Genomic DNA, 13338 nt, shown 5'->3' with positions numbered 1-13338 from the left:
CGGATTTCATTCCAAACTTCCTGGATTTCATTCCCAACTTCCCGGATTTCATTCCCAACTTCCTGGATCTCATTCCCAACTTCCTGGATCTCATTCCCAACTTCCCGGATTTCATTCCCAACTTCCTGGATCTCATTCCTAACTTCCCGGATTTCATTCCCAACTTCCTGGATTTCATTCCCAACTTCCTGGATCTCATTCCCAACTTCCCAGATTTCATTCCCAACTTCCTGGATTTCATTCCCAACTTCCTGGATTTCATTCCCAACTTCCTGGATCTCATTCCCAACTTCCTGGATCTCATTCCCAACTTCCTGGATTTCATTCCCAACTTCCTGGATTTCATTCCCAACTACCTGGATTTCTTTCCAAACTTCCCGGATTTCATTCCGACTTCCCGGATTTAATTCTGATCCTTGGCAAGTTGGTTTAATCATAGCCCAGTCTATGTAAGTCTACGGGGTCCCTATACAGGTAAATGGGTCCTCTGTGCGAGTCTATGGGTGTCTTCATGACTGTATAGGTCTCGAGTTTATAGTTTTCGATGCAAGTCTTTGAGTCTCTTTGTAAGTCTATGGGGTTCTATACAGGTCACTGGTGACCGAGCTGATACCAGCATTTCGATTTAAAGCTTTCGTGACTGCAGGGATTCATCTTTGTCAAGGCGCCCTTCCTCCCCTAACCCAGCTTAAACATACGCTGCCAAGCTTGGTGGTGCTCATTCAGACGCTGTCTTTCCGACAGACCTGTTCTTCACCTGAGGACGGCTGCTTGCGTTGTGGCCGAAACGTCGTGAGAATTGTATTTTATTGTTCTATTTTTATAATTTTATTATTTCCCTTCTACGTGTCTTTTTGACAGACCTGTTCTTCACCTGAGGACGGCTGCTTGCGTTGTGGCCGAAACGTCGTGAGAATTGTATTTTATTATGTTTTATTATTTTATTATTTCCCTTCTACGTGACTTTACCGAAAGAACCAAGAAGCTGATACCATCAATTCGCTACAATCGAGAACCCGGTTTAATCACAGGCAGCGGTTTCAAACCCGGACTCGAACCCAGGCTCTCAGGCAGTGCCGGCTCTTAGTGCCACGTTTCAAGAAAACAGAATTTAGTTTTTAAATCCTTTATATTAAGTTCACTTGCTTGCTTGCGCGCTTACGACCATGCAAATCTTTCGGTCGTTTTTTAACCCACTTCCCGTGATCCAATCGAGCTGACATTTTGCACACAGACTCGTTGTGCGTGACAATTTATTTTCGTGAAAATTTTTTTCCAACATTTTACACTTTTTAGGAAAAAATAAATAATATTTAATTACCAATTGCTTAATGGTGGCAGGCAATAATCTGACCCATAGGTGGCAGCCATCTCAAGCCAGAGGACGAGAGGACTCTAGCCGCCACGCATATAAAGGATTTATAGTGAAAAACTTTGTTTTTACGGGTTAATTTTTCACATCTCATTCCGACCGTGTCTCGTTTGCGCCCTCCGTCTCTCGTTCCTTCCGCTCGATTTGCTCCCGCTCGTCACCCCCAGTGACGGAGCTGGAGCTCTACTCGTCAGATGGATTCCGACGATAATTCCCATCAAGCTCCGGGCCGATCGACGAGTTTAAGGCGCGCAGGAACTCAGCTGAAGCGGAACATCTCCGCCTGCCTCGGGGAGCCTCCGCACACACCAGGGAGGATCTTTATGTCCCCCCCCCCTCCGGCATCCGAAGGCAACGAGAAAGATTCGAAGAAAAATCAGGAGGCGGCAGCAGGCAACTGGAAGCATATTGTGGAAGGGGTCAGGACACCAAAGCACGACCCGGAAGGTACCAAGAGATGCGTAGGGAAAGCAGGAGGAAATGGGCATCACGGCGGCCAGGAGATGTTAACTACCTCGCCTGGTGCACAGGAGGTCGTGGGTTCGATCCCGACGCTGACGCCTGCTGCTGTATATTTGGAGTTTGCGTGTCTCTCTCTCTCTCATCATCATCACGGTGGCTAGGAGATGTTGACTACCTCGCCTGGTGTACAGGAGGTCGTGGGTTCGAGCCCGACGCTGACGCCTGCTGCTGTACATTTGGAGTTTGCGTCTCTCATCATCATCACGGTGGCTAGGAGATGTTGACTACCTCGGCTGGTGTACAGGAGGTCGTGGGTTCGATCCCGACGCTGACGCCTGCTGCTGTATATTTGGAGTTTGCGTGTCTCTCTCTCTCTCTCATCATCATCACGGTGGCTAGGAGATGTTGACTACCTCGCCTGGTATGCAGGAGGTCGTGGGTTCGATGCCGACCCTGACGCCCGCTGTATAATTGGAGTTTACGTCTCTCTCTCTCTCTTCCCGTAGTCACGTGGATTTTTCTCCGGGTCTCCCTGGTTTCCCCCCTCCGCGCTTAGAATCGACGTCACGCGTTTTAGAGTATTTGGCTGCTGCAATAAATTTCCACGCGACGACGATGACGATGATGATGATTATGATGATGACGATGTTGACGATGATGACGATGATGACGATGATGACGATGACGACGACGACGACGATGATGACGATGACGACGATGACGATGAGCCACTTTGCGTCGAGCTATCCATTTACGATGGCCAAGTCACTTCTGAAATCGAGAGCTACGTAGCTCAATGCGTCCTTACCTGGTAAGAACATGCAACACAAAACGTAAAAACGCAATCGAAATAAAAACCAGCTAACGCGAGGGCGCGGGGAAAACTCCGTCACCTTGCGGCTGGGCGTACGGAAGCTGCGCGTGACCCCGTGACCCCGCGAGGCAAATCCGCCGGGCGGGTCTTCCTCCTCCTCCTCCTCGTTGTCGAACGACGTGGAGCGGCGGGCGGAGCGAGCGCTCGGCTTGTCCGCCCCCTCGGAGCGCTCCGAGCGCTCGGAGGCTCCGGCCTTCGTGGAGCTCCGGCTCCAGACGCTGAGCGGCGATGAAGATGGCAACAGCAGCAGCAGCAGCAGCAAAAATGGTTGAGAGGGGAATTGACGGGGCGCGCCGCGGCGTCGAACGGCATTGAGTCGCGCGTGTGACAGCCACTTCGCAATCCATGCCACCCGCCCACCAACCACCTGCCTGCCTGCCCACCCACCCTACCCACTCACCCACCAACCAATCAACCAACCAACCCACTAACCAACTCACCAACCCACCCACCCACAAATCCACTCACCCATCCTCTCACCCACCAACCCACCCACCCACCAACCCACTCACCCATCCTCTCACCCACCAACCCACTCACCAACCAATCAACCAACCAACCCACTAACTAACTCACCAACCCACCCACCCACCAACCTACCCACCCACCAACCTACAAACCCACTCACCCATCCTTTCACCCACCAACCCACTCACCTACCAACCCACAAACCCACTCACCCATCCTCTCACCCACCAACCCACTCACCAACCAATCAACCAACCAACCCACCAACTAACTTACCAACCCACCCACCCACCAACCCACAAATCCACTCACCCATCCTCTCACCCACCCACCCACCCACCAACCCACTCACCCATCCTCTCACCCACCAACCCACTCACCCATCCTCTCACCCACCAACCCACTCACCAACCAACCAATCAACCCACTAACTAACTCACCAACCCACCAACCCACCCACCTACCAACCCACAAACCCACTCACCCATCCTCTCACCCACCAACCCACTCACCCATCCACCCACCCACATCACCAGCCTGTGCGTCGATCAAAGCCTGGTGAGTGAAACTCCCCCCGAGTGTGGGAGACGAGCTCACGGCGGCGGAGGGAGGTAGGTGGGGGGGGGGGTGAGCGGGCGACACCGGCGGGCACGCGACGTCACCGGCGACCATACCTGGTGCCGCCCTCCGGCGTGCTAGGGCTCAGCGCCACGCTCGCCACGCTCGCCACGCTCGCCCGCTCCGCCCGCTCCGTCCGCTCCGTCCGCTCCACCCGCTCCACGCCGCTGGCGTCGTCGTGCGAGACGCTGCTGCTGCTGCCACCTTTTCCTCCTCCTCCTCGCGCACTCCCCGAGCTGCTGCCCAGGCGACCCACGGACCGCTGCCCTGTCCCTCCTCGCTGTGACATCACGACGGCCGAGAGAGTGGGGGTCGGGGGGGGGGGGTGGTGTAGGCGGGGGAAAGCGGGGCGCAGGGCAGGGTGCGGAGGGAACGGAGGCACAGGGCAGAGGGCAAGGGGCAGAGGGCAAGGGGCAGAGGGCAAGAGGCAGAGGGCAAGGGGCAGAGGGCAGAGGGCAAGGGTCAGAGGGCAGGGGGCAGTGGGCAAGGTAGAAACAAGGTACAGGTGTGAGGCAGAGCTTCATTTCTCACTCGATATTTTTCCGCCGGGCTGCCCAGGCTGGCTTGGAGTCCCCGAGGGATCATATCGGCGTAAGGCACTACCACCACCACCACCACAAGGAACGTCCCACCCGCGATAACAATGCCATACCGCTGTAGCCGCTACCATTGCAATAAATCCTGCCGAGGACACAGCGTGCCTCGTGAGGACGAGACGGAATGCGGCTGGGGTGCCAGTAGAGTTCCCGGAATGGTGATCCGGACCTGTTGACGGCTGGGATCGAGCGCTGGTTCAGAGGTCGAACGAAGGTGAGATCAGGTGAGCTCAGGTGTGCCGACGGAGAGGTCCGCGAGGAAAAGCCAGGGGAGCGGTGGTGCAGCGGTTAGCGCTACGCCGCGATACGAACCTGCGACCCGGGTTCGATTCCCGCTCACGGCCAGCACCGGTGACGATTATCTGAACCGGTCCTGGTCCTCCCCTAGGTCGACTCAGCCTCAAATGAGTACCTGGTGCGGTGTGTAAATGTCGCCACTGGGGAGACAAAGGCGGCCGGGCGTGGTGCTGGCCACCCGCCCCCTCGGGTGCCGTTCCGGCCTTCATAGGTGCTGCTCGCTAACAGCACTTGCCCCAACAGTATGTTGAGGCTATACGGGGGAGCTTTGTCTTTGCACGTATTTTGTGATGCGGACTCTCTGCTGAACCTGGAGCATGCTACCAACAGATGGGGCCTTGCCATCAGCCCCACAGAATCAAAGCACCTGCCTGGGTATTTTACATCATCAGATGTCCCGCTCCCTCGGCTGCACGTGAGTGATGGGGCAGTTGCGGACAGAGTGGAGACGTTAACATGCGTGGGCAGTGTGCTCATGACCAGCTCCGGTTTTGCAGCCGAGGTATCACGCCGAGTCAGTCGAGTGGCATTATCTTTTCATCTGCTACGTAACGCTGCGTGCAAGCTATGCGGCTGAGTCATGTAGCCCGCATGCCCAGCCACGGCATGCCCAAAGCAGCTTCTGTTTGGCCGGATAGCCTGAGCTAAACGGGTGCGGCGCGGGCTGGAGAAGAGATGGACAGATGCGGTTGTGGAGGATGCCAACACAGCCGCTGACTGGTACCAGCGGTGTCAAGATCGGCCTCTATGGAGGAGGCTCGTGAAGGACGCTACTGGGCGGTTGGAGGCAGTCGACCCTCCAACAACAACGGAGGGCGGAGGAGCGACGCTCACAACAACGAGCGGAGCGCTGGGCAGCTAAAACAGCGAGTTGGCACAGTAGGGGGCACAGGTGGTGCATCTTTCAGTGTTTTTTATTGTTTGTGTACGGAACTGGGTAATTGATGTGCAGCATTGCGGGATGCAATTGCATGCATGGCGCTAGTCAAACTAAATTATTGTTATTATCTCAGCCAACCCATGGGTCTGTCCCGTGAGTGACCTCTTGTTGGCGAGCCTTCCACACTTCACATCGCCTCTGAGTGCACCAGGCCTGGCACAAGCACCATGGTGACCATCACCGCCACTCACTGGCCAATGGCGGCTCTCGTTGCGTGCGCGCGAGTGACCGTGAGTGTGCGAGCGCGCGCGCGAGTCCGTGTGTGCGAGCGAGTGTGAGTCCGTGTGTGCGAGCGAGCGAGCGTGCGTGCGTGCGTGCGCAAATGCAGCCAGGGTACAATGAACTGGAGAAGTTTAGACTGCACCTGTTCAAACACCGCGGGACAACGCCGCACGCACGCACACACACACGCACACACACACGCACACACACGCGCGCGCGGTCAGACAGGAGGAGAGAGGACACGCAGACAGAACAAGCCCCCCCCCACCTCTCTCCCCCCAGCCCCCCACCACCATCACCCCCCCCCCCATTACCTCCACGAGCCGCGGTTCCTGGAAAAAGTCAAACGACTCGAAGGAGGAGGGGCGGCTGCGGCAGCTGGAGGGGGGGGGGAGAAGTTTTTCTACCCACGTGACTTTACCGACAGAACGAAACGGTAATTTACGAAATGTGTCGTAAAAAAAAAAAATCCCATCTCACCGGCAAGTCACCTGCGGCTGTCAACTTGTCATCTCGGCCTTCGTCGCCCACCGAGAACTTCTTCACACCGGCCCCTCTCCCTTTCCACTCCTCGGCCTTCTCGTGCTCGGCATCGTCCCCCCCCCTCCTTCCTCTCCTTCCGCTTCTTCCTCTCCGCCTCCTCCTCCTTCTCCTCCTTCTCCCGCTCTTCCCTCTCCCTCTGCTCCCTCTCCTTCCTCTCCTTTTTCTTCTTCCTCTCTGCCTCCGCCTCCTCCTCCTCCTTCTCCCGCTCTTCCCTCTCCCTCTGCTCTCTCTCCTTCCTCTCCTTTTTCTTCTTCCTCTCCGCCTCCGCCTCCTCCTTCTCTTCCTTCTCCCGTTGCTCTCTCTCCCTCTCCTCCCTCTCCTTCCTCTCCTTTCGCTTCTTCCTCTCCGCCTCCTCCTCTTTCTCCCGCTCCTCCCTCTCCCGCTCCTCCCTCTCCTTCCTCTCCCTCTCCCTCCTCTTCTTCCTCTCCGCCTCCCCCTCCTCCTCCCTCTCCCGCTCCTCCTTCTTCCGCTCTTCGCGCTGCCCCACGGCCCGGATGGCGCCCGACGTCGAGGTGGAAGAGGTGGGGGAGGTGGCTCCTCCCGCCGGCGCCACATCTTCGCCGGCGCCGTCGTCGCGCGTCTCACGCTCGCGCCGCCTGCGCTCAGAGAAGCCCTCGTCGTCGTCGTCGTCGTCTTCATCGGTGTTCCGACCCTTGACCCCGGCAGCGATCGGAGACGAAGGCTTCACGGCCTGCGATCTGGAACGATGCGAGAGGGGGGGGGACAGCGGTTGAGGTTGTAGAGAAGCATCTGGTCTTTGGCAGGGACCCTCAACCCGTGCCATTTCAACTGTGGCGTTTAAACCGTGGCATTTTAACCGTGGCATTTTAACCGTGGCATTTCAACAGTGGCATTTACCTGTGGCATTTTAACCGTGGCATTTCAACAGTGGCATTTTACCTGTGGCATGTTAACCGTGGCATTTTAACCGTGGCATTTCTACAGTGGCATTTCTACAGTGGCATTTCTACAGTGGCATTTCAACAGTGGAATTTACCTGTGGCATTTTAACCATGGCATTTCTACAGTGGCATTTCTACAGTGGCATTTCTAGCGTGGCATTTTACTTGTGGCATTTTACCTGTGGCATTTCAACCGTGGTACTTTTACCTGTGGCATTTCAACAGTGGCATTTCAACCGTGGCATTTCAACAGTGGTAGTTCAACCGTGGCATTTTACCCTTGGAATTTCCACCATGCTATTTTACCCGTGGCATTTCAACCGCGGCATTTCAAGGACGTATTAGAATTGAGATGAATGATAATGATAATCATCTTTGTATCCATATGAAACACTGCTATAAGCCAGCAACAATTAGAATAAAACTTTCGGTAAAAATGTGTTTATTTAGGAATAAACTAGCACTGCCCGTGCATTTTACACGGGATCCACCGCCAGGGTGGAGGGTGGGTGCGGTGACAGGGGGATGGTGGTAGAGGCGCGACATCAACGCAGCTCTGCCGTCGCTCACACTCTGCGGAAAACAGCAGGAGATCACGCAGAGCCCACTCAGAAATGGCGCCCGCTCCGGGCATCGAACCATTTGGAGTTTGCGTCTCTCATCATCATCACAGTGGCGAGGAGATGTTAACTACCTCGCCTGGTATACAGGAGGTTGTGGGTTCGATCCCGACCCTGACGCCTGCTGCTGTATATTTGTAATTTGCGTCTCTCATCATCATCACGGTGGCTAGGAGATGTTAACTACCTCGCCTGGTGTGCAGGAGGTCGTGGGTTCGATCCCGACCCTGACGCCTGCTGCTGTATATTTGGAGTTTGCGTCTCTCATCATCATCACGGTGGCTAGGAGATGTTAACTACCTCGCCTGGTGTACAGGAGGTCGTGGGTTCGATCCCAACCCCGACGCCTGCTGCTGTATATTTGGAGTCTGCGTGTTCTCCCCATAGTCGCGTGGATTTTTCTCTGGGTCCTCCAGTTTTTCCCTCCACATTTAGAATAAAAAGGTGCGTTTTGAGCATTTGGCTGCTATACATTTCCACACGATGATAAGCCACTTGGCTGAGCTATCATTGGCGGCCAGGTCGCTTCTGAAAAAAATCTACACAGCTCATTGGGCCTTACCCGGGATGACAAAAAACAGTTTTTTTATATTTTCGGGGAAGGCGTCATCCAGCAGTGCTGATGGTGATAGATAAATCAGGGGAGGAGGGGTGGGGGGGAGTGCAGTTCCCGGGTTATTCTGCACAGGAAACGAACGGCGTCCCTCGCCGCTCGTAAATTTAATTTGCAATAGTTTGGGCTGCGGAGGGCTTTTTTGGTCGTTGTGGCAACGCTCACACTCACGCTCACGCATGCTCACACTCGCTCACACTCACACATGCTCACACTCACGCATGCTCACACACACGCTCACACTCACGCTCACACTCACGCTCACACTCACGCTCACACTCACGCATGCTCACACTCATGCTCACACTCACGCGCGCTCATACTCACTCACGCTCACACTCACACTCACGCATGCTCACACTCACGCATGCTCACACTCACGCTCACTCACAATCGCTCACACTCACGCTCACTCACTCACACTCACGCATGCTCACTTATGCATGTTCACACTTGCTCACTTACACATGCTTACACTCGCTCACTCACGCTCACACACGCTCACTCGCACTCACACTTACACTCACATTCGCGCTCACAATCACACTCACGCACACTCACACTCAGCCTTTTGGGACGAGTGCTGTTAGCGAGCACCTATGAATGGCACACGAGGGGGTGGGAGGCAAGCACCACGCCCGACCGCCTTTGTCTCCCCAGTGGCGATGTTTACACACCACACCAGGTACTCATTTGAGGCCGAGTCGACCCAGGGGAGGCCCAGGACCGGTTGAGATAATCGTCACCGGTGTTGGCCGTGATCGGGAATCGAACTTGGGGGCGCCGGTTTCGCAACGCAAAGCGCTAACCGCTGCGCCACCCCTCCCCCCACAAAGATGAACACCAATTCAAATACAGCCGCCGTTCGTCACTCAGTGACGGTGACGTCAGCACGGCGCCTGTGCCAGGCCAAGTGCACTTTGAGCCTATCACGTGAAGTGTCAAAGGCTCGCCGACGGGAGGTCTCGGGACAGACCCCGGTGCCAAGGGTGGGCTGGCTGAGATGACAAAGGTCCCCCGTGTAGACTGTAACAGACTGTCGGGGCAAGTGCTGTTAGCGAGTAGCAGCAGCCTATGCAGGCCGGCACGGTGGCACACGAGGGGGTGGGTGGCCAGCACCACGCCCGGCCGCCTTTGTCTGCCCAGTGGCAACGTTTACACACCGCACCCAGGTACTCATTTGAGGCCGAGTTGACCTAGGGGGAGGGGCCCAGGACCGGTTCAGATAATCCATCATGGGTGTTGGCCGCGAGCGGGAATCTAACTCGGGCTGCCGGGTTCGTAGCGCCGCGCGCTAACCGCTGCACCACGGCTCCCCATGAAGACAAACAAAGACCCCCCACCCACCCCCCATGGCCTGAACAGACCTTATTCTTAGGTTTTTTCGGTAAAGTCAAGTAGGTAAAACATTTAAATTAATAAAAGTAAAATAAAAATAAAATAAAAATCACGACGTTTCGGAGGCAACACAAGCCACCGTCTTCAGGTGGAACCGTCACAGCACGATAGCTGTATCAAGTGAGGATTTTTATTTTATTTTTATTTTTCAAATTTGAATTTTTTACCTACGTGACTTGACCGAAAAAAACCTAAGAATATGAATCCTTGCAGTCACGAAAGCTTCAAATCTAGAACTGAACAGACCTGTCGGCGAGTCCCTATAAAGACAAAGGCACGAAACACGAACAACGTTATCCCGCGTCATCCTTAATGAGTAACTCAAACGGAATCCCATCTACGGGTTGGTGTGGGGGGGGGCGGAGGTTGGAGGTTGGTTGGTTTTTTTGTTCCTGGTCCCAGGGCCAAGCTTTGGACCTTGCCGAGGTTTTCAATTACGGTGTACAGTGTACAGTACAAAGCGTGGCTTTGTTGTGGTGCAGCGGATTCTTCACAAAGGGGTTTGGGAGTAACATTCACGGCAGGGGGGGGCAGGGGGGGGGGCAGGGGGGGGGCAGGGGGGGGGCAGGGGGGGCAGCTCGGTGGGGGGGGGGGGCACGGGGCATCGACCCTGCGACCCCCGCGGGATGGCGAGTCGGTGTTAGTTCGTGGGTCCATGATTGGTCAACGGGTCCAGCGTTAGTCCATGAACAGTCTACGGATTCAGTGTTAGTCCATGATTGGTCTACGGGTCCAGTGTTAGTCCATGATTAGTCTACGGGTCCAGTGTTAGTCCATGAACAGTCTACGGATTCAGTGTTAGTCCATGATTAGTCTACGGGTCCAGTGTTAGTCCATGAACAGTCTACGGATTCAGTGTTAGTCCATGATTGGTCTACGGGTCCAGCGTTAGTCCATGATTAGTCTACGGGCCCAGCGTTAGTCCATGATTAGTCTACGGGCCCAGCGTCAGTGTATGGGTCTCGTGTTAGCAACACCGGAGGACCCGGAGAAAAATTCACGTGACCACGGGAAGAGAGAGAGACAGAGAGAGCGAGAGACACGCAAGCTTCCAAGCATACAGCAGCAGGCGTCAGGGTCGGGATCGAACCCACGACCTCCTGCGTCCCGGGCGACGCAGCTAACATCTCCTAGCCACCGCGGTGGCAAATTCACGCTCGTCGTGAATGCGGTCCCCGCGATCTCGGCGGTGACGGATCTCGCGGCTGGTGACGACGTGGCCATTACGAGTCCCACGACCGAGAGAGGGGGGGGAGAGAGATGCCCGGGCCCCCTCAGCGCTTGAGGCCCCCTGAACTGCGGTAACAACGAAGAACGCGTCGAGCGACGACGAGAATCGATCACCGACCTGGATCGCGACGCCACCTCCACGGTGACGGCTGCTGCCCCGTGACCTCCGCCGCCATCGACGCTGTAGCTGCCTCCTCCTCCACCTCCACCTCCTCCACCCCTTCCACATTCTCCTCCCCCCGAATCGTCGGCGTCGTCGCCGTCCCGCCTGGAGCGGGATCGCTCCTCCCGCTCGCGACGCCGCCGCTCCCGCGCGACCTCCTCCTCGTCCTCCACCGTGCGCTGGGCGGTCAGCCTGCGGGGGCAGCGGGGCAGCGGTAGGGAGGGGGCAGCAGTAGAGGGGGGGGCAGCAGTAGAGGGGGCAGCAGTAGAGGGGGGGCAGAGAGGGGGGCAGAGAGGGAAAGCAGTAGGGAGGGGGCAGCAGTAGGGAGGGGGCAGCAGTAGAGGGGGGCAGCAGTAGAGGGGGGGCAGCAGAAGAGGAAACAGATGGGCAGCAGAGGGCAGCAGCACAAGGAGAGAGGGCAATATAGATGAGAACCACCTCTCGATCATTGTTTTTTATTTATTGAAATTATACTCGCAACTGCCGGGCTGGAGCGTGGGAGGGGGGGGGGTTGAGGAGGGGGGAGGGGTTGAGGAGGGGGGGGGGGCGAGGGGGTGACGTCAGCAACGCTCATGGGATGCCGATGACGGCACCGCGGTGGTGACGTCACCACCGCGCACTTGCCAGCCAGCCGGGCGGCCGGCCGGCCAGCCAGCCAGCCGGCAAAACCTTTATCTTTATCTAACATCGCACGATTCCAACTGTGCTGTCGTCGGGGTCACGCTGGCATACGAGGAGGAGGGGGAGGAACAAGAAGTCACGGAAAGCAGCCGCATCCAACTCCCCGGGGGAGGGTGGGGGAAGGGTGTCAAGAAGTGTTGATGGCGTCTGGAAGATGCCGTCATAGAACTAGATCCGAGGTTTCCTTCGACTGCCTCTCATCCACCCGAGGTGCCCCCCCCCCACCCCGACGCGCCACCGTGCACCTTGCAAATCTCAACGTTCATCCTACAAAGTCCCATCACAAGGGAGGAGAAACACAAACAAATAGACCAAAAAGAAAACGCTGCCCGTATTGAAACGGCTTTACGCCGTATGGACCCGAAAACTCAATTTCCCTGCACAAGAATAAGGGGTTAAACCGTGCGGGTTGACAGGAATGTGATGCACTCTGCTGCTTCTGCTGCTGCTGCTGTTCTGGGCTTGACCACTTGCATGCAGAGGTCGCAAACGGGTACCCGTACCCGTACCCTACCCGATACCCGGCTACCCGTACCCGGCCGGGTATCGGGTAGGGTACGGGTATCGGGTACCCGATCGCGACCTCTGGGATGAAGCCATGTTGCAGGCGCGGGTGGGTTGATTCTAGGAACTTCAATTGTGAGAAGAGACAAGACGTTGGGAAATGAGTGACAAACGGTGACTCACCAGTGACTCACGGCCTACCCGTACCCGGCCGCACCAGGGTCGCAAACGGGTACCCGTATTCGGCCGGGTACGGGTAGGGTACGGGTATCGGGTACCCGGTTGCGACCTCTGCTTGCACGTTGAAATTGGAGTTGCTGCTTCGCATCTCCGTCGAAGAAACGTGTCTCGCACACGGCCACGGTGCGCCCTCCCCGAGCGGCCCATCCACCGCAGTCGAGCCAGTGGCGTAGCTAGGATATTTTGCGCCCGGGGACGAACTATAAAATTGGCGCCCCCCCCCCCCCCCCCCCGTTGAATCACATACCAAAATGTAATTCCGTGACATGTAGGCTGTGTGTGGCGGGATATATAAACTTTTAGGTTGAGGTGTAGATTTGTGCAGTAGTTTCGGGCTGCCGCGCCCGCCGCAATAAGTTATAATGTAACTTTCGATATAAAGCTTTCGTGACTGCAGGGATTCGTCTTCTTGGTTCTTTCGGTAAAGTCACGTAGAAGGGAAATAATAAAGTAATAAAAATAAAACATAATAAAATAATAATTGAGAATTGAAAATAATTTTATTATGTTTTATTTTTATTATTTTATTATTTCCATTCTACGTGACTTTACCGAAAGAACCAAGAAGATTATGACGTAACGTTGTAAGCCTCAT

The 13338-nt window shown here is 55.8% G+C and overlaps 1 protein-coding gene across 4 annotated transcripts in view; it reads right to left on the bottom strand.

The window, feature by feature from the left end:
- Positions 1-13338, bottom strand: part of LOC144737076 (uncharacterized) — an 86941-nt gene that overhangs the window by 20840 nt on the left and 52763 nt on the right. For all 4 annotated transcript variants that reach the window (XM_078619735.1, XM_078619738.1, XM_078619737.1 and 1 more), the window contains 4 exons: positions 11274-11510; positions 6330-7090; positions 3851-4074; positions 2728-2926 (listed from right to left, as the gene is read on the bottom strand). In XM_078619735.1, coding sequence (XP_078475861.1) covers positions 2728-2926; positions 3851-4074; positions 6330-7031 — 1125 coding nt within the window. In that variant the 5' untranslated portion in view covers positions 7032-7090; positions 11274-11510. The remainder of the gene's footprint in view (positions 1-2727; positions 2927-3850; positions 4075-6329; positions 7091-11273; positions 11511-13338) is intronic.

This window comes from Lampetra planeri, chromosome 64 (genome assembly GCF_965212315.1).
Source record: "Lampetra planeri chromosome 64, kcLamPlan1.2.h2, whole genome shotgun sequence".
Classification (NCBI taxonomy): Eukaryota; Metazoa; Chordata; class Hyperoartia; order Petromyzontiformes; family Petromyzontidae; genus Lampetra; species Lampetra planeri.
This window is presented reverse-complemented; position numbering and strand designations above follow the sequence as displayed.